General features: G+C 43.1%; 2 protein-coding genes across 7 annotated transcripts in view; one reads left to right on the forward strand and one right to left on the reverse strand.

Moving 5' to 3' along the window:
* The window catches only part of kcnab2a (potassium voltage-gated channel subfamily A regulatory beta subunit 2a), a gene marked incomplete at its 5' end in the record, with an annotated part of 90936 nt that extends 67692 nt beyond the window's left edge, over positions 1-23244 (forward strand). For all 6 annotated transcript variants that reach the window (XM_079265334.1, XM_079265337.1, XM_079265335.1 and 3 more), the window contains 13 exons: positions 9728-9771; positions 10111-10148; positions 10442-10521; positions 12631-12675; positions 13264-13308; positions 13527-13570; positions 13827-13913; positions 14660-14745; positions 15082-15202; positions 15454-15548; positions 16531-16651; positions 18772-18860; positions 19944-23244. In XM_079265334.1, the coding sequence (XP_079121460.1) occupies positions 9728-9771; positions 10111-10148; positions 10442-10521; positions 12631-12675; positions 13264-13308; positions 13527-13570; positions 13827-13913; positions 14660-14745; positions 15082-15202; positions 15454-15548; positions 16531-16651; positions 18772-18860; positions 19944-20033 (985 nt within the window). In that variant the 3' untranslated portion in view covers positions 20034-23244. The remainder of the gene's footprint in view (positions 1-9727; positions 9772-10110; positions 10149-10441; positions 10522-12630; positions 12676-13263; positions 13309-13526; positions 13571-13826; positions 13914-14659; positions 14746-15081; positions 15203-15453; positions 15549-16530; positions 16652-18771; positions 18861-19943) is intronic.
* Positions 23245-23549: 305 nt separating this feature from the next.
* megf6b (multiple EGF-like-domains 6b) overlaps positions 23550-25241 on the reverse strand; it is a gene marked incomplete at its 5' end in the record, with an annotated part of 61298 nt that continues 59606 nt past the window's right edge. Inside the window, 2 exons of the mRNA XM_079297067.1 lie at positions 23550-24130; positions 24425-24553. Coding sequence (XP_079153193.1) covers positions 24069-24130; positions 24425-24553 — 191 coding nt within the window. The 3' untranslated portion in view covers positions 23550-24068. The remainder of the gene's footprint in view (positions 24131-24424; positions 24554-25241) is intronic.

Consider the following 25241-nt stretch of genomic DNA (forward strand, 5'->3'; position numbering starts at 1 on the left):
CCCCTTTAATCACTTGATTACTAATTACTGCTCTGTTGTCGTATTTACACTTCTGTAGCATTCACTCTGACAAAAGGTTTGATATTTGATTTAATGAAAATGATTGAGTGCGTAGAAACCCAAAGGGACAGAGAGACTAATGGCTGTTTCTACCATACCCCATTATTTAACATTGAGGCAAAGTTATACTCACAGAAGAACATTTATGACAAAAGGCAAATGTCTTTTATTTGTGTGGTGAATTACTCCAATTGGTGCACAATGACTGAAAAAAGGAGCAGATTATGAAGTGGAAAATCTTTAAATTCACATTGAAGTACTGAGAGTAAAAGTGAATGACAATTGAACAGCGGACACACAATCTGTAGTTAGTCAGCTTTGGTGAGTTCACATTAACTTTCAGCGTGTTCAGGTACAGTACGTTATGATCTGCAGCCAGCTGCCTATTTATGCGAGATATCCATCCACAGTTATTCTGCTATCGGGAAAATACATTTTACAAAACTCACTTGGCATAACATTAGGCTTACCTTGTGTTACGGTGTAACGCCAAGACGACCTGAACCGATAAACGTCTCCTTTTACTAAAGGTGAGAACTCTGTGGAGGGAGAGACGGGCAGAAAGCAGCAGATGATGATGGGGGGGAGAGGAGAGAGAGAGAGAGAGAGAGAGAGAGAGAGAGAGAGCAGATTTAGGATAACTACACGTACTTTGAATGTAAATAAGGAGCCAGAGTGCATCAAAAAGCATCAACATAGAGCTTGTTTATCACAAACAATGGACCCCACATAGCAAATCCCACTTCAACCCCTGAATATACTTATTTCCAGTATGTTTCCATTCATACTCAGAAGCTTATGAGCTGTTTCTTGTTTTTAACCATTTTATTGCATAAATGTTCTACAGGAGCATTTCTGTTGTATATTTGTACTCGTTATAGGATTGTCATTCAAGTGGTAGATGACTTGATTTCTGATAGAACTATTAATATTGAAATCAAATGATTATCTTTTCAAATTATGTTTTTCAAGTCCCAAAACCCCAAAAAATAAAAAACTGAAAGGTGATGTTATGCCTTCGAAGCAGAATCAGCTTTGTGGGGGGGGTGAAAAACGAGTGCTCCGTTGACTGCGAAATTAAGATTGGGCGTTGATTTGAGGGAACGTATTAGCCGTCCTCAGTAGTGTTGTCAGCTGTGACACAACAGTCCTTTGCATCTGATTCGCTAGCGGCAGCCTCGCCATGTTGGCTCACTGTCATCATTGAGGCTGATGATATTGAATGAGTTCAATCATTCTCAGCGTGCGGTGCCAGCGGCTGTTTGTGTTCTTCACTTCCGCAGTGAAGTCCGAAGTACATAACGGGCTCTGTGTTCGTGAAGCAGGCTTGCATCTGATGTAAACTGAAGGTAATGTAGGCCTCAATGCAGCATGAGGCTCAGAGATGCATGCAGCGAGGCTACCGCATTGTGTTTCGTGGTTTTGAAGAGATGTGAATAAAAGGGAAGGAAGGAGGGAGTGAAAGAAGGAAAGAAAGGGAGAGTGCTAAGGCTAATGCTGGTGTAGGCACTATGCCCAAGAGGAAGTACAGTAGGCTGGAGTGATATGTGCTCATGTCACTGTGTATCTTTCAAGCATGGCTCTCTGAGTTTAAGCTTGCGGGGCCGCTAACGAGGCTAACATTTTCATCCTTGCACAAGGATTGTTTTTGGAGTTTGTCATTTTGCCATTTTGACAGTTGAGGAGGTTCACGGTTTCATAACTGTTCCCCAGAAGAATACAGCTAAAGCTTATCCACCCGGCAAAACTTTCCACGATTATCCACACTGCAGAATAGCGGTGGGAAATTCAGATCAAGCCTCATTTGCATACAGTCCCCTCCGTTTCCCTTGAATGGCAGCCTTTGAGCTTGAATCAAGTCTGTCGGTCTTCATCCATGGACAAGGATTCAGGTTAGGTTGGAAGTGACCTCCCCCCCCCCCCCCCCCCCAAAGTGGAGGAAACCATCAAAGTGAAGATCTTTCCATTGTAGGCTGCCTCGCCACAGACTTCTGTAACGTGACACAGGGCCTGCATCATGTGACTGGTTCAAATCATCAAGCTTGACTGAGAAGCCCACACCTCCTCAAAGGAATGATTAAAGGGCTTCAGTCGGGACAGAATTAATGGTGCACACAAAATGGCTTATGATTATGTAAAGTAGGCTTGCTCAGGGAATGGAAGAGTATCTGTGAGATTGGGAAGGCAGTGCAGGCGGGGAGTCAGTCAATCCCATAAAGCCCCTGCTTTTCACATTCCGGTTATCAGCTCTTCTCCCCAAAACACCAAACGCATGAAGGGTCTAGAGGGAATGAGTAAACTTATAAAGGGACACTTTTATTTGCCTAGGCGCTGCAAATAATCTGCTGAAAAGTAAGTGAATACCTTTGATGACATCACCTTTTTGGTTGTACTGCTATTTTTGTGCTTTTTTTAAACTGTTCTGGTTAACATTTGTGCTTTAGCAGGATTGTTTTTTTTTGTCAATGCATGGTATTGTTCTTTGTCACATTTTGTATCAGCTCCACAGTTCTGCTGCATTGCACAGTTCTGCTGCATTGCACTCCGTATCGTTCACTGCTGTGGCCGTGTAAATCAGAACTGACTCACCTCTCCTGGTGTAAATCCACAAGTAACTCGCCTCAGCCCAGACCGTCAGTAGGATTCCTCACATCTCTTAAGGTCCACTTGTGGTTGTAAAGTTGACGGTGAATCACAGCAACAGTAAATAGTTACTGGCGGTGTTGTGTAAGCGGATGACATTTAAATCCAACCACTGTGTTGTGTGAAGCTGTGATGTATCATTATAAATCACAGAGATGAGACCTTAAAGAAGCCCGTCCCACCAGTTCTTTCATCTCGTGCACCTTGAAGTATCTTCATGTAACAGAAATGGAAGCAGACTGTCAAAGATTTACCAAAGAAACGTCTGCTTACCAATGATTAGTATACAGGTCTGATGTTTCCTGGTTGTATTATTAGCTGTAATTGCAGAAAGGAAATCAAGTTGGTGGTACTGAAATATAGGAATGTTTTTGTCCTTGTCAGGGAATTGTTTCAGTATTTTGTGACACAAATGCAAAAGCATGCATCGCTCAGGCTGTGGGTGTGAGGATTTTGGCGTCATGAGTGTGGGTGCATGCTGGGACGTTTTCCTGCATTCTGAGGGCTCTTCATCAGGGAACCAGCTTTCTACAGCCTGCACTCCCCCTTGAAAAGTGAATCATACATACAGTGTGTTAGTTGAACAGAACCCACCTACAGGAGCCGCTCTGGTGGTGATACTAAGACTCATCCACAGCACAGATTTCAGGCCCACAGTAGCCACTTAGGTACCATCCTAAATGTGCACAGAACGTACACCATCTGTTTGCTCTGGGCGTGTGGAGAGAAACGGTGCCAAACGGTGGGATGGTTCATTTATTGATGCAGGCTTGTGTTTCACTGTGTGTGCATTGTCTGTGTTGGTGTGTAAGAAAGCGAGTGAGATGGGACGGGTTGTTGTGGAATATTTAGCTTATGTGTCTGTAAGCATGTAACGGACACACTTGCGTTATGTTGAAGGAGAAAATGAAGACAGCTGTTCCTTCTTTGCCTCACTGATTAGACTTTAATTAGCGTGTGTGTGTGTGTGTGTGTGTGTGTGCGTGTGCGTGCGTGCGTGCGTGCGTGTGTGTGTGTGTTAGCACCACTCATTTCTCTCTGCATGGTATTTTGTTAAATGCTCTAGAAATATCCCAGATGTATTATTTCTGTTGTGGATTGCCGAGAAGAGACGAGTCTGAATCGTATAGTCATCCAGTTTATACTGTTGTAATAATATATGTGGGCAGGATTTCTATTTAACTCAATAATGATTCAGTCCAAAGTTGCCCACAGCTATGTTTTAATGATCTGTCACAGATTATTATATTTACTGTATAAAGCTGCCAGACTTATTTTTGTGCCTAAAGTAAAAGGATGGGTTTAGGTTTACACATGAGCACCAAATCAACAGACGGGTTTTGACAGCAACATTTGTGTTTAGCTTTTCTTTCTGCATGAGAAGCGCTTGAGCTGCATGTTATGTAATGTGTGATTGAGGAAATAATGTCGCACAAGTAGACGTGAGGCTGTACTGTACCAAGGGACCAGAGCTTTAGAAAGCAAGAGAACAGGCCAGCAGGGGAACATCCCTTTTACCCTTATCATTTGTATTATGAATATTTAACCTCAACATTTCTTCTATTGGGCAGCCGGCACCAGGCAGTTTGCTCTAAATCAATACAGTGGCCAACGCTATCTCCTGTTCATCAGCAAGGTGGTTCCTTAAAAGCTAATTGGAGCTAGTTAGTGCAGTTCGAACCTTTTTATGGAAATAACTCAATCTTAATTATGATTAGGGTTGCAACAAACAATTATCTTAATTGATCCGTTGATTATTTTCTTATTTAATAGATTGTTGAACAAGGTAATTTAAAGTGCTTCACATAAAACCATTAAAAGCATCAAAACACAAGGCAAAAGAAAAGGAGATTTCAAAAACAATTAAAAAACAGTGTAAGAAATAAAATGCAGTAGTAAAATGCAGAAATGCAGGAAATTGATGAATATATTAATTGAACGTGGTTCAATTAAAGGCAGCAGCAAACGGAAAGGTCTTCAATCTTGATTTAAATGAGCTGAGGGTCTCAGCAGACCTGCAGCTTTCTGGGACTTTGTTCCAGATATGTGGAGCAGAAAAACTGAACTAAACTAAATGTAGAGGATCTTCTGCACGGGTATAGCCCTGTGTTGAGGTGTGAACATAAAGGGATCATTCAACATTCTGTGAAATGTTTTTATTTACTTTTTTAGATGAGAAGATCAATACCACTGTCTTGCCAGTCCGTTAAGTATGAAACTAGAGCCAGCAGCTATGCCCAAGGTTTTAAAACACTGTTGTCACTGTGAGGTTTGGTCGACGGATTTTTTTAATTTAGTTTGGACAGAGCTCTAGACTAGCGGTTTCCTCCTGCTTCCAGTCTTTATGCTGAGCTAAGCTAATTGTTTCCTTCTTTAGCGGTTTTCAAACTTAATCTTTTAAAAGAAAACTGATGGGTGTGTTTCCCAAAATTTCAAAACTATTCATTTTAAAACATTTTACATTTTCTCAGGAAAAGTCTTTATCCATTCACCTCCAGTCACAACTTGCACCCACGCAGATCCATCTTGAGCTTGATCTGAATCAAGAAGTGAGTTTTTTGAGTTTCATAAAAAGGTCATCCAGCTGGCAGCAAGTAAATAGAGCCTCGTGGCAGAATGCTGCAGAATGAAGTGCACAACCATTCATGCTTCATGCCAGAGGTGAGTGCAAGAGGATTGGATATATAGTGCTAGCGAACGGCATGCTTGTTACGGTTCAGCTGATAATGGTCAAACGTTCCCTTTAATCAGAGTTAATGTGTAAAAGCAGCATTTTCAGAGCAAAGTGGCTCACACTTTTCCTCCTCTTATTGCCTAGTCAGCACGTTTCTAATCCAATATTCTCAGCCGTCGCGCTTTCCTGAAAGTGGAATGGATGTTACGTAAACGCGAATGGAGGAGGAAAACCACCTGCAGCCAACACGAGCTAGTGGCATTCGGTCCGTGTTTGTTTTCTGAAGTGGAAGCCACGATGGAGGTAGTATTAATAGTTCTGCTTGGTGAACATATCTCTCAACACGTTCCTTTTTACAGCTCTGTGACCTTGTTTCCTCATTCGTCACCCCGTCCTTTCCTGTCCGCTGACATTGACATCAAGTCCTCTCTCCCACTCAGTCTGCCGACTCCATGCCTCCATACCTTCCCGATGCTGTTCTTTCACACTGTACTGAAACTTAACTGTGCCGATGTTTGGTATCATTTTCTCTCTACACGCCCCCAGAGCGTTATGGGTATCGAGCTTTTAATTGGCAAAGAAGTGATGTAGATCTGCTCCTACGGTAGTATAAATCCCTCTACCATTGTTTTAAAACACACAATTCGAGCAGATTTGACATAATGGGCCTTTAGTTGATGCTCTGTATAAGTCATGATTTAAAGGGTGCAACAGTAGTCTGAACTCATCACCGACTCGCATCCCGAGAATTTGTTGTTTTTGCTGGAACAGCAGATGTGTCTTTAGCAGGTTGCTGTTTTCTGTCTTGCTGAAATAAACAGAAAAATATCTTCTGGCTGGTTGGTTTTAACAGTTTTGACTGGATTTCGATCAAAAGGCATAATAATGTTGTTTTTTTGTTCACTGGCTAGTAAATTGAAGCTAACAATATCGATGTGAGACCCACTGGTTTTCAATGCATACAATTTCATTATGTAGGCTGACATTTATTTTCAGTAGCCTTCCAGGTGGCCAAGATTTGATAGTTTGACAGTAAGAGCAAGAGATAATTTGGTTGTATTTAGCTACACCCTCTCTGTTACTCTTAGTTTTAATCTCAAGGGGAATGATGCTTGTCATTGCGTCTTTCATTTTATTTTATTTTTTTGTCTCAATCGGTCTGAGAGTGTCGCTACAATGTTTTTTTTGTTTTTTTAAAGGTTAATTGGCCCAAGGGAGGACATGGGAAACGACACGTTTAACACTTTGATAGATAGAAAATGTTTGGCTACATCCACATTTACACCCGTTTTTCTTTATTGCTTATTGGGAATGTATGGGATAATATATGGATTCCATATTGACTCATGAATCATGCAGTTAACTGCTTAAATATCACTAACTATTGGCAAGAATGAATAGAATATTTCTTTTTTTACCTATTTCATATTTTTCTTCCGGAGACAACAATCCAATAAGAAACAATGGATCAGTCATACCTGACTGAAAGGTCAGGTGAGCTCTGATATGCCCCGTCCCTGTTCACCTTAAAGGAAAATCACCTCCACTATTTTCCACAAGTCAGCTTCCATCAATGGCAGCCAGAGTCGTCCGCAGAGCTGAAAGGTTGACATAGACGAGCAGGATTCATTGTGTCGAGCCAAAGTGAAATGGAACCTGTGTGTAAACGAGCCCCAAATAGATCTCCAAGCCACCCTTAATCAAATAAGCCAACATACCAAAATGAAAACCTTGCCTTGTCCACTTGAGCTTCAGGCTATTGGGATCAGAAGGCTAATGTTAACTCCGAGAAAGGTTTCCTAATATTTCAAAGTAAACAACCAGACTGGACATGTGCTACGGTCACTGTGTGTCTCATCAGGTGTTGGCCCTGCGGTCCGGTTCTGTGCTGTGCCCGTCGCCTTCATTACGGAGGAGGGTGTGAGAGATGACTTCACTGTTGTGGCTCATGTCTGCTGAGGCTCAGCAGCAACCTGACACCTGCCTGCTTACAGGGCCATTGCAGCAACGCACAATGCAGTATTCAAGGCCAGTCTAGTGAAATATTGAACACAACAATTTGCTGACAAAGGGATATCCTTACAACAAGAACAATTGCATGGGCAGAGCTGTGTAGTCTGATATCTTGGTTACTTGTTTTTGCTTCAATGCACTGGTCCTGTATGTGCAGTATTATTGTTTAAAGCATGCTTATGCAGCACTTACACAGTGAGCTTCGCTTTGTGATAAGCCCAACATGCTGATACAAATGGTGAAAATGTGTATCCAGTTGCTCGTGTATCCAGTTGCTCCCAGTTTGAAGAATCTCATTTGACAGGTTTACTGTGCATCTCTTTTTCTGAACATGCTTGCGCACCGTATGTTAACACATTAAGCAACACTAATTAATTTAATCACATTAGGTGTTAAAATCTAGACGAGTACAAGGCTGGAAACAGACTCGGCGCAGCAGCACTCGACAGTGTTTAGAGACAGAAGCTATTTTGCACCCAGACAAGTGTCTTCGTTCATCATTAAAAACACTGGCAAATATGCTCCATTAACACTTTTGGTCAGTAAGCTGCTTTTGGTTATCTTGGTTTATGCCGTTGAGCAGCATTTTACTCATGTAATTAAGAATCGGTTCATTGTAGACCGGCTCTAGTGGTTTGCCAGAGGGGACGTGTGTTAACCTTGTTACACTGTTGCACCGTAGGGGCACGTGTGGTCCCACTGGACTCCCTTATGTTTCTCTCGTCTGCCTCTTGACGGACAGTGTTTGCTTATAAGTCAGCCGTCCCCTATACATGACATCATCGTGCTCTCTGATTCAAACTGTAACACGATTACAGACCTCACTCACCAAGTCGTATCGTTTTAATGAGGCTCTTTGTTGTGAATATTTTTGACCCAAATGCTTCACTTTGCAAATACACAAACTGGATATGATTTCATTATTATTTTTTTCAATATCACTCGATCTCACTGAGGCCTCTGATGGCTGAAGGTTGACTTTTGTTGTGATTTGAATAGATCTTGAGTCAGAAAACAAAGAGAAAGGAGACTCTGCCAGCACCCATGATAGTTTAGTGAAGAAAGAGTGGAACTAATGAGGTTGAATGATAAAGTGAACATTTAACAGGATTAACTCTTCCATAATGGAAAGTGTATGGAGATGCATCAAAAAGAAACTTAAAGCACTTTAAGAGCCTTTAGTTGTTTCAATTCAACATCAATGTAGCCCACTTAGCCTACTTAGAGGATATGTGATACTGTTGAGATTTCCATATTTATTTTAAACGGTTTAGTAATTTTTTGGGATGACTCTGTGTTCAGACCACATTCAAGTGTTTTGTTAGTCAGCGCAGCAATTCAGCAATCTTATCATGGCTTCACAAAACACACACACGCACGCACGCACACAAACATGCAGTCATATAACACACACACATCTGCACACACAGAGCACACCTATCCTCTGTCCCTCTCTGCTCTTGTTGTACTGTTCTATATGGGCGGTCTTATAAAAATATATTATATATACTCCCACACGCTCACTTTGACTCCTGCACATGTTACATCATCTCTGATGCCACATTTCTTTTATCTCTTTCCACTGCCAGCTTATTTCTTAAAATAGGTTGACTAGAGGGAGCACACTTCATCTGTATGTTTAATCATTTCCCAGATCAGCGATAAAATGAAACTATTATATTAAACTGCAACTTCCTCCTGAAAAATAATACAATCTGCAAATTCAACCAAATCCGTTATTTCTGTGTTGCGTGTTAACTCGGAGCCATGGCTGTCATAGAACCATTTTAAAAGTTCCCACACCCAATGCTGTGATTGTCAGCAGAGGGGTCTGTCTGCGCTGTGATAGGCTCAGAGACGCCAGCTAGGAGCGAGGTGTTGTCAGTAGTCAAGCGTCCGTATTGCTGTGGGGGGATTTTAGTCAGATGGCGGCTGAGGGATCCTGGTGTGCTGTGGGACATTTCAGTGGATGTCATGGTGGGGCTGCTTAAGACCCACTTCCTCTCTGACATTTCACTGCACACACACACACACACACACTCATTGTCAGCACACGTGTTACTGTCCAGCATAGATGTGTCAGCACTGACATCCGTACAAAACCCCTGTTCTTGTCAGCTTCCATAACTTTAAGCTTCCATTGCAGGAACAGGCTTTCCTCGCATTACAAAGGAGTGATGGGGTTGTTTATGTATTTATCAATCACTCAAATCAATTTACAAATGAGGCTTAAAGTGCTACTCTGATGGTCATAGCCATCGCCGGAGTGCAAAATACCACAAATCACTGCCACCTTAGTGCTGCATCAATGCTAATGTATTCTCTCTGTTTTGACAGAAACCTTGGGAAGTCAGGCCTGCGGGTGTCCTGCCTTGGATTAGGTAAGAGACGTTTTGATCATGAGACACACTGAGACGTTTGCTGCACAGCCAAAGAATTTGTCGAGCAGATTTGTGAGGGGAATTCATAACCCCATGGTCCTTTATCTTCAAGTAGGAAGAGAAGAGTGTTTTTACACAGAGTGTAGTTCTGTGGGAAGTTTCAGTAGTAAAAACGGCTCAAATATACGATCCAAACTGTCTTTTTTGGGGTTTTTTAAGCTAGATTGTTTCTTGTATATACAATGTCGGTCCATATATCACTGTTCACTTGCTCATCTGTGTGCACGTGTATGTTTATATACTTGCACTCTGACCCCACCTCCCTGTCGACCTCTGTAGGAACATGGGTGACGTTCGGTGGACAGATAACGGATGAGGTGAGAGCAGATGGATTGTGTCATCCTCCATCAGTCAAAGCTGGGGAATGGAAACCCTCCACATGATCTGGCACATCCTGGGTTCCTCCAGAAGCCTATTTATACTTATTATTTTACTTACCATATTGCCGGAGGGAGTCCACAGTCAGAGAATAAACACATGTTGTAGGAAGGCGAAGCCTGTTTTAGTCTTGTGAAATAAGTTTAATAATTGAAGTCTTACCACCTCACATCAGCGGCCCCTCACCCCATCCTTCCCCCTCTCTGTGCCTTCTCCCCTGATCTCTCAACAGATGGCGGAGCAGCTGATGACTCTGGCCTATGAAAATGGCATCAATCTGTTTGACACAGCGGAAGTCTACGCTGCTGGGAAGTGAGTATATCCTGAGCCGCAGGTCACAGAGCAGTGAGCACCAACACCACATATTACCAAAACCATAGAAGCACCAGGTAGAGATTATATAGCAGGCCGACTCCTCTTGCTTGAGTACCAGGTGTGAACCCACGCAAATAGTTTCAGTGTGACGTGCAGAGGCTTTTACATCATTCTTGTACAATAGGACTTTGTTTGAGCTACCGTAGTCAAGAAATTACTTTTAAAACAAAGTCCTTTGTACTGCACAATCCATATGATCACTGTCAAAGGTTTTCCATGAGACTAAATAGTTTGCAGACAGTGGACGCAACAGATTTATGTCTCCACCCTTGATCTTCAACCTGAAATGAAGTTTGTCCTTTTCATCACCACCACCGCCACCATTGTTGCATTCATGAGGGTTCAGATATTCATAGTCGTGGTCTAACTTTACAGGACAGCCAGTGTTGATATTTTTAACTTCAGAAAGCAGCCCAGTGCTGCCTTATTGCTGTTTGTAGTGATGCTTCAAATACCAGCGTGGATTAATCTGGCTTTGTAGTAATTTGGATGCTTTGAAATAATCTAGGGGATTATCCTTTGCAAACAGTATCTCTGATTAACAGAACCAACTCCTTTTTGTTTTAATCCTCCCAAGAATAGCCTAGTTTTGGCATTATGTTTGGGGAGATGCGTCAGTGTCTCAGAAAGGAAAATCAAAACAAAACAAAAAGACGAGAAACATGCAGCATCTCTCAGTGGTTTCCCTCAGCAGCTGTTGCCTGCTGAATGTCATCACTACATGCTTCAGTATTCAGGGGGGGGGCTTTTAACAATCTGTTTGCACTGTTGTTTTCGGATGGAGGGCCATAAAAAAATTGATCTTTGAAACCGAAGTTTTACCAACAACGACTTTGATCATCGCGCCTCCATGAAACAGACCACAGTATGCGAGAAAGGACAAATCTGTTAGACACGTGCAAATGTTTGTGACGGCGTGTCACACCGCTCCGTATGTGTTGCACAGGTGTTAATCCAGATAACGTCCACTGCAAAGCAGCGGAGAGGAGCTTATATTACACACGTACACGAGAGTCGAACAAATCACACACTTTGCTCATCGGAATGGGGGAAAAGAAGCTTTCATGTGAAGTCCTTGGTACTGGCTCACTGCGATTGCTTCATCACTCAGACTTACGTAAAGTGCTGCTGGTGGCTGCACAGTCGGCTGCTGTCATGTTGACTCTGTGTTGCGAGCGTGGAGGTTTGTAAGCTGCGCTCACACTCCTCGTTCTGCTCGTGCACAGCACATGGCAGTCGGCTGTTTGCTTGTTGTGGTCATCAAACAAACATCCAGCACATGAATGCATGAATAATGCAACATTATGTTGTTGGTTTCTGTCACAAGTCATCACATCAACTCGGCGCTGGATCAAAGACCCAATTAATGAATGAATGAAGAAAGTCAACCTGCTCAAGGCACACTATCTTATGTTTGAGCTCCCAGACTACTCACGTTTCAGAAGGGCAACACACAGTCCACTGTGTGTGTGTACACACACATGTACACACACTATTATGCACACAAACAGGCATTATTGCTCTCAGGGTAGTGCTGCCATAAGTGAGACGCATGATGGTCCTTGTAGATTCCAACAACGATTAGAGCATCTGGCTTTATTCATCAGTGCACCCAAAATGAATCCAAAAGAAATGTCTAGTTGCATTGTTTCTTTTCTCTGAGGAGCGTTCGAATACATTTCATGTGAGACGCAGAGTAAGAGGACTGCAGAGATCCTGCTGACAGGTCTCTGCCCAGCCCTAATGAGCCCCATGTTGATCATAATGTTACTCATTAGCACCCCTGTGGCTGCTAATGAGTGACATAGTGGTGTATCCACAGCACAGCTGGTCCAAGACTCTGCTGGCTCTGACCTGCCAGCTAATTCCCACACACACCAGTCCTAAACAGGTGCTCTTCCCACTGAAAGCTCCTTAATGCATCAACCAGTATGTGTGACGAGTTGGACTGCTTTCTGTCATTTAAAATCATTCCTCAGTCAGATGTCAACGCTGTTATCATTCCAAAACTATCTGTATTTAATCTTCTCTCCGTCTGCTTCACAGGGCAGAGGTGGTGCTCGGAAACATCATAAAGAAGAAAGGATGGAGGTATGAGGCACACTTGAATTGAGTTTGGTGTGGGGGGAGGGGGGGGGGTGTTAATTTCCGCCCCAGCCAGCATCCCTAATCTTGCATCATCTCCTTCCCTGCACATATTGGGAGGCTGTGTGTTGTGAGCTGGAACAGTAAGGTAGGAAGATGAAAGATTAATGCGGGCAGCCATGCCATGCCCACACTCCTGTGTCCCTCCTCAAAGATGCTGAATAATGGATGAACTTCTCGTCCTTGTCGTCTACTTTGTCCAATGTCCTGGATGGACATTGGTATAGCACTGTCAGGTTATACAGCTACAGACACTCGTTCATTGCCGCTGGTCGAGTTCCGGCGCGGTCACACATGTTGCATATTGTGGGATGTGGTTGCGTGTGACACTGAAAGAATGATGTAGAAACGCATGATTGCCCAAAGGGGGTGTCGGGGCTTTTCATCCTGCTGTTACGACGTATAATATATGGTTTGTGTAGACTTTAGATCTCACCAGCTCCTACTCATGAGGGTTGTTTTTTTTGGGGGTTTTTTTTGCTATAATTCTCAGTATTTGGCAGATGTTGTAACCGATGTGTTTTCATTTTTCAGACGTTCAACTCTGGTGATAACAACAAAGATCTTCTGGGGTGGAAAGTAAGCTTCATCTGGCTGCTTCTCTGACTCTGACGAACGACCCTCCTGTGTATTGTCTTTAGTTTGATGCTCCTGGTAATGGGATCATGTGTCATCCGAACTGATTTGTTGTCGGGTACTTTCAAAAACACATTTGTCAGATTTATCATTTATCGTAGGGGCCAGGTCGCGTCATTATTCTGTTATTCTGTTCATAACGTGTTTGTTTGTTTTTTTAGAGCAGAGACTGAAAGAGGTTTATCCCGAAAACACATTATAGAAGGTAAGTAGCAGCGCCGCGGGTTATTGCATTAAATGCTGAACCTGGAGCAACAGAATGCTTCCTAATTAGATGCTTTGGCTTTTAAGGGAATCAATGCTTTTCTATTTTTATAATTGACACACTCGGCGTTGCAAGGAAACTTTTGGTACAATAAAACATTTTTTTCTGCAGTATATAGATAGTTTTATGAAGAAAATAATAATGTAGCAAAACAAATATTCACTATTACGACACTAACTGTGGTTCTTATTTCTAGGTTTAAAGGCTTCTCTAGAACGGCTGCAGTTAGACTACGTGGATGTGGTTTTTGCGAACAGACCGGACCCTAATACACCTATGGAAGGTAATTCTACTATTGTCTCTACTTTATCGGTTTTGAATTATCACCATTTTCTCCCCTCTCACACACATGTTTTGTCATATTGCACATCGAGAAATCACCTTTTTTCTGTCTCTATGACGACTGCAATGCCAAGACGCCGATAAACAAACCTCTTGTAACTGAAATGTCTATTTTTACATGCTGCGTGTTGTCGTGGTGCTTCCACCTCCACAGTCAGAGTGAGGATACACACTGATGCTGGAGACCTTTAAATGGCAGAGCGCTAACTGTGTGTGGGCTCAGCTGGTCACACAGGATGCATCTGCTCCAGTGTCGGAGTTCCCCTTTGGGTTTACGGAGTTCGGTCACAGGTCACCTTCCTGCCTTCAGCGTGATGCTTCAGTGCTTCGGCTCTTTCACAATACTTTCGTGTCTCGTTAGTCTGAAGTAGCTGCTGTTGTTTGATGTAAACGTCGAGGCAATCCTCTTGCTCATCTGCCCTTTAAAGGTTGCACGCAGTTCACATTGGACGGCTTTGAGTTTGTGTCTTCGAAACAGGAGTTGGACCATCTGGTGTGTTTTTATTCTGGCTGTAGCTGATTGCAAATGATATCGAATGCATCTCTTGTAATAATACAGAACAGCTCAGATACACGTATAGTAGACTCTGATGCTTTATAGAGAATGTAAAAGTCTGTAAACACAACAGTGCCGCTCCAGCATTGGTCGTGGTTTCTTTTAACATTTTTAAATGTTGTTACTTGCAGAAACGGTTCGAGCAATGACCCATGTGATAAACCAAGGCATGGCCATGTACTGGGGAACATCCCGCTGGAGCCCGATGGAGATAATGGTGAGACAACAAGCCAAAATAATCGGAGCAAATATTCATTTCCAACATAGCCAAAGGGAGTTTTTTTCTTCACATCACAAAGATTTGAATTTATTCCTGACCGTCTGTATCCTACATGCTCCTGTTCCTGATCTTCATTGATGTTCCTCATACTATATATATCCTACGTATATAGTCTGACATCTTTATGATATATTTCACTATTTATGAAGTTTTTATGGCATACTAAAATATGACTTTGTATTGCATTTTTTTTGATGACATATGACCTTTTATGCCATACTACTATGTATGAGCCCAGTTTTTACTTCTTCCATGTCCTTGCATTTCCTGCAGGAAGCGTACTCTGTGGCGCGACAATTCAACCAGATTCCTCCCATCTGCGAGCAGGCTGAGTACCACATGTTCCAGCGAGAGAAGGTGGAGGTGCAGCTACCGGAGCTCTTCCATAAGATAGGTGAGCAGCAATGGAGTTGTGTCTTTGATTGAGGTCTACTCAACCTCTATAGGCTGCAGCTGCCAGGTGACTGCAGCATGTGTGTAGAACACAAATTCTGTACAAACAATGCAGAGTTTTAAATTGAAATTATAATTATAGTATTTTAGAGAGACTTGTACAGCAAAAACCTCATTTTCCAAAGACAAAATAAGGGTTCCAACCTTATAAGGAAGTGAGGGTGTCATGATGATTACGTCCTTTTCTCTCAGGTGTGGGGGCCATGACGTGGTCACCACTGGCCTGTGGTATCATCTCAGGGAAATACGACGGCAGGGTGCCTCCCTACTCTCGGGCCTCTCTGAAGGTAGTCAAATCTTGCTTGCTGGTTTCTTTATCTGATCATCCGTGCTGGTGTCACCACTCTGTGTCTCCCTACAGGTTGCTGGTTTGTTTGTTTGTTTGTTGACTGTGTGTATTATGTCTTTCAGGTTCTGTAGCTCTGCACACCTCGCTTATCTGTGTGTGTTTTCGTGCCATGGTTGACGCCATGCACTGTGCACCTCTTCCCAAGCTTTGTTGTTCCACACCGTTTGCCAGCTGGTGTCAGCGTAACGCAATTATTTAGAGCACGCACATGAGCACACACGCGATACAAACATACACACAGAGCAATAGCAAATTTATGTAATTGGACAATATGGATACCAACACTATTTAAACTTCAATTAAATTAGTCAGTATGTTATTTTTGACACAGAGTTTTAACCAAAAAAGAGTTTTTGGTCAAACAGGTCTTCACCTCTGCGCTACACAGAAGCTAACGCCTGACTGAATGCAACACTGTGCCGTTGATGTGTGCAGTGGAGTGGCATGTTGTGGATCGTGTGTCAGTGACTGTCGACTACAGAAGAAAGTAGTTCTCCATGTTGGTGTTGTGCAGTGCTTTTGGTGACTTGTGTGGAATGTGCTGCTTCCTGTTTGGTTCAGTGTTGTCTGTGGATGTTTGTGGTCTTTCGGCTCTTTGATTATTCTTACTGGTTTCTAATTTGTGACTCATAGCATTATAATGTACATGATACTTCATAAACGTCACTGTTTTTCCTCAGCTGAGCATAAACGGATGTACTTAAAGTAAATTACAGTCATGTTTTGAACTTTATGATGATAATGAACACAAAGTTTTGTATTTCAGTAAGGGTAGCTGTGGCATGTTTCCCTGGCTGAGGTGTAGACAGCAGGAGACAGAGTCGCGTGTTTAAAAACAGGCCCTGGTGACACCGGAGCTGCGGCGCAGCAGTGTGTGAGCAGGGCTGTGTTTTTGAGCAGGTGTGCTGTGTTTTCGACAGGGTTACCAGTGGTTGAAGGACAAGATCTTGAGTGAGGAGGGCCGGCGTCAGCAGGCGAAGTTGAAAGAGCTGCAGGCAATCGCGGAGCGGCTGGGCTGCACTCTGCCCCAACTCGCCATCGGTACGCAGATACACTCTGCCGCTCTCTCTCTTTCTGTCCGTCTGTCCGTCCCTCTGCCTCGGACGGGCCGAGGTCAACATCACTCCAGCAGCTGTCTGGTTTGACTGTTGAATTGTTGTGTTGTCGTGTGTGTGTGTGTGTGTGTGTGTGTGTGTGTGTGTGTGTGTGTGTGTGTGTGTGTGTGTGTGTGTGTGTGTGTGTGTGTGTGTGTGTGTGTGTGTGTGTGTGTGTGTGTGTGTGTGTGTGTGTGTGTGTGCTGCAGCAGCTACTGTCTGTTTTAAAAAGTGGTCAAGGAGAAAGAGAGCAGGTAACAAGACAATAGTGAGGAAATAAAAAGTAAGTCGTGTATATTAAAGGGACTAAGACTCTACAAATGATCTCATTGTCTCTCAGGGACAATGAAGAATAAACAGTATTTGCATCTAAACAAGGATCTACATTACATCCTACAGTAATGTAAATATCAACACAAGAATGCAAACATGTGTACAGGATGTATTTTTATACGCAAGCCAGTGGTGTAAACGTGTATTAAACAGTTTCCAGTGTCGGCATTAAAATAGCATCCCCGACATGAATCCAGCAAGAGACTGATATCGATTCGCTGCTGGGCAGGAAGGTGAGAGTGTGCAAACCCCAAAGACGTACGCTCTTGCGAGGGCTGTTAAAGTGTCAGACGTTAGCGACGCAGGCGAGTAAATCTGGGACTCCCTCTCCTATGCCAGCGCAGATCACGACAGATCTTTCACCCTCGCAGTAATGCAGTGTCATAGATCCGGTTTCACGGCCCATTAGTGGACACGCTCATCTCTCCCAATTACCATGAATCCTTCCAGCGCTCCTGAAGGCAGCAGAGAAGATTTATGTCCGTCATGTAGTCCTCTACATCACTGTGGCACTCCAATAATAACTACCGGTATACAGCAATGATGGACTCCTTGCTGCCTCTGGCGTGATATTGAGGCCTGGTGCTGCTGGAGCAGGTGGTACATTCAGGTGGAGAGAATAGAGTGAATTGATTTTGGGTTTCTCGCTGGCCTGAGGGAAGTTCTGCACCTGCGTCAATCCATTGGAAGATCTTCAGCCGTTGTGTTTTTAGGCCATATTCTCACGTTGTTAGATTTGTGTAAAATTATAAGCCCACTATTTTTACAGCTAAATTCTCCATCCCTTTATGCAGTAATCTGCTTACAAGCTTATTTTCCAAAAGCATGAAATTGTATTGCATAAGACGGAGAGGAGTTTTTTTTTTTTTGTCAGATTTCTCAGAGAGATAAAAAAAAAATAGCAGATTACAAGCAGAGTGCAATATTTGAATTTAGGCACATGTATTAAGGGGCAATTTTGAGATACTTGCACTTTGCACTTCTACTCCACTACATTTCAGAGGGAAATAATGTAGTTTCCACTCCACAGCATTTATTTCACATATGGATGCACTGATGTGCCGGATTGGCATCGGTGCATCGACTGACCTCATTAAACAGATCAGAAATCAGCCACAACATGACAGATTCCTTTTGTCCTTGCTGCTATCAGTCACATTTATTCTGTCTTGGCAGGCTGCTGACTCAGTTGTTTTAAGTGCCATAGAAAGTCTCAAGTTACCTACATATAGAAATCCTTGATGCAAACTGATTTTAAATTTAGGAAAAAGAGAACGTATATATCTGATCAGCAGTCCGTAAAACTCATTTCCTCTTAACCATCGAAAGGGTTAAAATGCTGCTGCGTACACGTTTATCCTGAAGTGCATAATAATAAAACAATGTGTGATCATGCAAGTAAACACTCAAGTAATTTGCTGATGATACGTCTGCATTCTAAATGTGACTCATAAGTCCAGGAGTTTAGCTTGTAGTGGAGTATTTTTATGTTGTGATATGTAAAGAGTCTGCGTGCTTCTTCTTCCACCACTTCGTGAGTGTTTGTGTGATGTGAAGTTGTGGTCCGATTTTATTTAATTTGTACGTTTGTAATTTGATTTGCAATAACTGGCGTGTGTTCGTGAAGTCTAGTTGTGGAAATGTGTTTGTGTGTGACTCTTTGCGAGTGTGTGTGTGTGTGTATGTCCATAGTCGTGGTTGGGGGTGTCATTGCTGTTTGCTGGTCTCCTGCAGCGTGGTGCCTACGGAACGAGGGGGTGAGCTCAGTCCTCTTAGGGGCGTCCAACACCGAGCAGTTGATGGAGAACATAGGAGCGATACAGGTGAGCCCACCAAACGAGTGTTTGTTCTTCTGTTTGTTTTTTCTGCAGAGCAAATTACTTGCTCAATTTGTGAAAGTGTGACCTGACCCGTTTCATAAAGTCAATATTCGTGCCTCACAATCTGTAACAGCAGCGTCCCCCCGTGGGTACGGCTCTGCCTCTTGGGCAGTTTGCTGCTGCACGCTTGGGTGCTTTACTGTACCGAGTTAATAAGGTCAGCGGAGTATGGTTTGCCAGGGGGACCGGAGACGATAAGATGCACTCTTTTAATGGGGTTTTCAGACCGGTGGGGGTTTACGTCCCGTCCTCGCATTATGTCTGGCCTGCAGTAAAGAGCATACGCTTTTCTTCTCTGATGCTTTGTGTATCCTCCCGTGTGTGTGTGTACCATATGTGTGCACACACCATATGTCTCCCCTCCCTGAGCACATTTAATATTTCAGTTTTGAAATGCTCACATATCTTTAGGGCTTACTGGGGCACACACTCCTTCACCCTAAAAAGTAAAGTCCATGTAAAAGTACATTTTCTTTCTGTTTAGTATTTATTTAATTTCTGTACTGTGGAAAGAGAACAAATCCAGTTTTCTGTCAAAAATAATAATTAAATGACACCGACAGGGAGCATTCTACTGTGTAACAAGTACTTTTACTGCAATAATTGCAGTACATTTAGCTCGTAATACTTTGACTTGCAATGGAGTATTATTGCTACTTTTACTTCAGTAAAGAGTCTGTATATTGTTCCGTCGCTGTATAATATGAAATAATTTACAATTAATTCACTGCAGCTGGATGTGTGGAAAATAATGTGACAAAAAGATTCATATACAAGTTAAGTAAGCTGCAGATCAGCTATAAAACCAGCTTATGATTTGAAGTAATGAGCTGGAAGTGGCAGACAGGACGGCACAATGTCACCGCTCAGCGCCCTCTAGAGGCTGTGATGTGCAACTGCAGACAATTTCTGCTGCTGTTCTCTGTGACCAACAACCACCAAAACCACTGACGGCACTATATAAGTGAGGAGAACATATTCACCATCTCTCTCTCTCTCTTTCTCTCTCTCTCTCTCCTGACACAGGTCCTTCCAAAGTTGTCAACGTCCATCACACACGAGGTGGACAGCATCCTGGGGAACAAGCCGTACAGTAAAAAGGACTACCGCTCCTAACGCACAGCGCGGCCCCGCCCGGCAGGGCTGCACCCGGGCTGCAGCTGCAGCGCCCCACCTTTGCCTGATCCTCTGTTTGCTTGAGCTTTTACTGAGTGAGACCCTGGCGCATGATTCTGGCCACACCGAGGTCACCCAGGGCACCTCATTTAGAGTTACAGGGATAAGATAAGGAAAGGGAGGGGGGGGGGGGGGATACAGTCACCTCCGCAGAAAGGGAAGGAAAGTAAGACAAAAGTGGAAGGGAGGTTAGGGATATGCGCTCATACTTAAATCAGTGATACATTCAATTCAGCTGAACGTATTTTAAAACCGTAGAGGAAAATACCTTTAAAAAAATAAGCACACGCTTGCTTGGCAGCCAGTTTCTCTTCTTTTTTCTTTTCTTTTCGCTTTTCTAGAAATTGCAACTAAAAGGAAGATTAAGTTCATACCGGATGAATATATGAGAACTACTCAGTTGCACATGTACCATAGCCATGCATTTGTTCCTTGGATGTTCTGTTTACAAAACACCTGCGTACTCTGTAAAACCTGTTGTTTATGTTGTGGACATCGTCAGTGTGTGAGCCTCGTCGTGGGCTTTAACAATCAGCACTTTAGTATTGTCGGTGTGGTGTCGGACGGGAGTTCTAAAGAGGCGAGAGGATGGGTATTAAAATAGTCTTGCACTATAGAATCTCCTGATGATTCCCTCTCCTCCTCATCCTCGCTTTGTGTCTTGAGGCGCCTCCTCTGTCCTGACGCGTCAGGGCAACACGTCTGCCACTGAAGACAGTCGCCATTTTATCAGTCCCGGTAGGAACGGTAGGAACTGCAGTCGCGTCGGATCAAATGCGGTGTCGTACACATCGCTGTGTCGCCCAGCCTCTGATCTCTGTTTTCAGGCTGAGGGTTCACTGTGCAGGAAAGTGGTCCTATCAGTGCTGGCTCCACATCTCATGGAAGCTTCTCCTTGATCACATTTTGCTCAAGTATTTTTGCCTTATTTACAGTTGCATCAGACAGTGCTGTAGGCTTTTGGCGTAGACGAGCAGCTCCACCGCTGTCCCTTTTGGCCGACTTGGTCCCGTGTCCCCTGTGAATGCTGGAACGCTGACTGGTGGAAGTGGCATCAGTTGCGAGTGTGTCCAGTTAATCAGTGGGGAGCAGCAGCTCAGGGAACAGAGCAGGTGGTTTTATCGGTGTGTTGGCGTGCACATGGTCAGGAGGTTGCGTTTACTCGTCTCTTTCTGTCATGTGTGGACACCGGGCAGGACCAGTGACATTTTAGCGTGGCTTGAGCCAAAGATCTTCTTCATCTCTCTTTGAAGACACACCCAAGTGTTCCACTCTCACCTCCTGCAAGATTATAGAACTCATCTTGGCGCATGTGCTATCCAGCTTATCTATCTATGATATGGACTTTACTCCATATATCTATACATATATCTTTACTTGACCACACTGTTATACTAGTTAACAGATGTGCCCTTCATATACAGAATGCATAAGTACAGCTACTTGCTTTAGGATCGGTAAGGTTAGTTTCAGGCGACATGCAACCTGAGACAGCCCTCCATCATTCTTTCTCCTTTGGGTGGTCTCTTACTGAGATTAAAGCACAAGTGGATAGCATGTGATACGTCCCCAAAGCATGGGCCCCTTTTTACCCAGCCTACAGTAGCTGTGGGACGCTAGCCTGCTTACTAACATGTGTAGGCAACTCAAATCTTTACCAACAGCTGATACAATATTGATTCTTAGCAGAAAATGAACACATTACGAAAACTGTCCTGTTGGTGTGAATGAGACGTTGAAGTGGAGGGGATAGTCAAAGTGTGGATGAGGTCTGCTTCGTTACTCCTGAGGTGATTTTTAACAGCAACAAAGTGATTTCATGTCTATTGATCGTGTGTGTGTGTGTGTTGGGGGGGCTACACGAATCCCTTGCTTTAGCCCGTTGTATTAGTTGATCCCTGTATACGTGTGATTTGCTGTGTCTGAGTGTTTTCTCAGGAGAAGAGAAAAGCAAAGAACATTTAGTCCGTGGGGTTCTTGTGTCTTAATCTTTCCATCTGCAGGGAGCGGGGAGGACGTTTGAGACTTTGTTCGGCATTTTGGGACTTTTTCGTTTTCTCACTGAAAGTTAAAATTCGAAAAGGTTGATACAACATTCGTATCCGTCTGATATAATGTTACTGCCAGCAGCAGGAGAAGTTAGCTTAGCATAAAGACTGGAAACAGGGAAACCGCTAGTCCGACTACCTGCCTGCTCCTCTGACGCTCATAAATGACCATGTTTTATCTCGTTTCATTTACAAACTATGTACGGGGGGTTAATAGACTTTGACACAAGACTGTTCACTTCCCCCAATAAAACATCAAATTTAGGTTTTTGGTGCAGAAGAAACAAACATATACCGTCTTAAGTAGAGAGGTTTGGACCTGCTGGTAGGCAGACTGTATTACCTTTGTATGAGTCATGATAGCGGCTGTCAGTCTTTATGCTAAGCTAAGTTAGACTGCTGGCAGTGGCTTCGTATTTAACGTACAGACGTGTGTTATCAATCTTTTCATCGAACTCTCAGCAAAGACAGCGAATAAGCGCATCGCCCAAAATGTCAAACTTTCCCTTTAAATGTCATCGCTGTGCGTTTAGTTTGACCACCAGTGTTTCACACCGTGCTGACCCGCCCAACAAAGATCTTATGGTGTTCAAAGGTTTCTGCACATTGTAGAAATAACTCAATGTTTCAAGGCTGAAGTGTAGTAAGTCATGCTCTAAGAGGTCAGTGTCTTCATATTTGCTGTTCCAACATTGTAATGACTTGTTCAGCGATGACAACGGACCCAGCGGTGGATAGAGCTTATTTTACAGAAGGTTCTAGGTTATACAGATAATATATTTTTACGTTTTAGCCTTTTAATGCAGTCGACAGAATCAAAAGTTTTTTTTTTCATCATGCTGCGTTTTATCGATTTTAAGACGGACAAAAACAAGTAATTTCTTTGTGTTGTGTATGCATTTACGAGGACCGCTGTGAAGTGAATTCATTCTGGAGATGACGTCGATAGTCTGGCATCTCCTGTACATAGTTTGACCTTTGTATATATTTTTGGTTGTGTTCACCTCTGCCTTTTCTTTTGCAGGCGTTGCTATCTGCACTGTGCTTGAATCTGAATTTAGACAGGATGTACAGCTTCGATCTTCAATGATAAAATGATGGGAAACTAACCTTTCATGCGTCTGTCTATGTTGGCTTCGTGTGAAATATCATTGGGGGTTTATTTGACAAGAGCTGAAACGTCTCTTTTATCCAGCAGAAAATAAAGAACGCATTTCAAACCTGCGGTATATTCAACTGTCTACAACTGTGAGAAATATAAATACGAAGCAATTTATACACAATCAATTCAAAGAAAAATATGTAGACGCTTACCCTTAAAGGTGAAAATGTGTAGTTTAGTGACACAATGAACTGTAGAATTCCAGCTGTCAATTAAGGCATTAAATCAACAGGAATGTGTGAACATCATTAAAGTCTTTGTTGTACAGTAAAGCATCATTTGACTGAGGGTAGGACTTCATAACAAATAGATTTTAAAAAAACAAAATTCATACTACTGGCAAATACGCTTTCAGAAACTGAGGTTACATTATTTTGTGCACAGTACCTGCAAAAGGTATTTCAAGGACAAAATACCGAAAGTGCAGTAAACGCAACCACAATCTCCTGACGATGCAGTAGTTGAGGAGGGATTTTAATCCTGAAGACTAAAAGGTTCGCTGATCCACCTTGACCGCAAGAAACTCACAAAGTACCGCTGTGGCAGGTCAGGCTGACAGTTCAAAGGACACTTTGGCACGCAAAAAAAAAAAATCCTCCAGCTCTGGTCCAAACATGAAACGGCAGTTCTCATCAGAAAGTCTATTTCCATGTAGGTCTTCCAGCTGCCTGCTACAACTTCCTGTCACAATCTTTCCCTCTGGAGCCACTTCAGTAAAATGTGGCTGATCTGTCCCAGTTGGAGTCTTCCAGCTAGATGGCGGAGCTACAACGAGTTCTCATGCTGCGAGTCTCCTCTTCTGCTGTAGGGGATGTGTGGCGGTCCACCTGGGGACACACATAATGAGCAGTGAGTGCAACTCAGCACACACACACACGATCAGAACAAAGACGACACCGAGGAGAAAGTGCAGACTCTGCCGGAACTGAACGCCGTCGGCACTAGAACTAGTTATTTACTCTTATTTCACAAAGTCGGCTAAAATGTTCTGTTCCGATGATTCACGAGTTGACAAAGCTCGTGGCCCGCTGATTACATGGATGTAATGATGCAGTGAGATAACCGATGAGACACTAGGGATGCATGCGTGTCAGTCACGATGATTTGTCATTCCTGTATACCTTCTCGACAGGAGAGGCCGATCCAGCTGTGCAGGCAGCTGCAGCGGCCGTTGCGTCTGTCGCACTGCGACCCGTTGCCACACTCGCAGGTCTCTGCGCAGTCTGGCCCGTAACGATTCGCTCTGCAGTCTGACACGAGACACAAATACACACAGTTTAACAAAAACTACACAGGTCCGTGTGATTCTAAAGCAATCGTTGGCCCCCGGAGATGCTGAGAGCCGCTCCTCGTTCGTTGACTGGCCTGTAAAAGCCGTCTGCCAAGGACACGCTCAACTTATTCCACAGCTTAGTTGTTAATATTGAAAGTGTCACCTGTCCAACTTCAACACTTCGGGTCCCCGGCAATCCACCCGCCAAATGTGAAGTAGAACGGGTTAAGTATTCTCAGATAAGAGATTCCTTGATGAAGATGCAACAGCGCCACTTAATTTAGTTTCAGAAATCATATCGACATAGGTCCACCAAATGTGGTTCCAATAACAAAGTGTTCAGGAGATCCGATATTTTGTGTAATATAAGCCCTGCAAACAGCATTTGGGGAAGCTTTGAGGGCCAGAAAGAGGAATTTATTTTACTACATATGATAATATGAGTTTTCCATTCGTTTTTATGACACTGTACCATCTTTAATTTACATACTACACTAGGAATTTGTATTGATTTTTTTCAACATACTATTCTATGACTTTAGCATTATATACACTGACTTTTGCCGACAAACTATACTACAACCTTTTCATGAATTGTTCGACACACTTCACTTTTCTGTTATTTTAGGGCTTTTACATGCTATAATATACGACATACTATTTTC

The sequence above is a fragment of the Melanostigma gelatinosum genome, assembly GCF_949748355.1.
Source record: "Melanostigma gelatinosum genome assembly, chromosome: 3".
Classification (NCBI taxonomy): Eukaryota; Metazoa; Chordata; class Actinopteri; order Perciformes; family Zoarcidae; genus Melanostigma; species Melanostigma gelatinosum.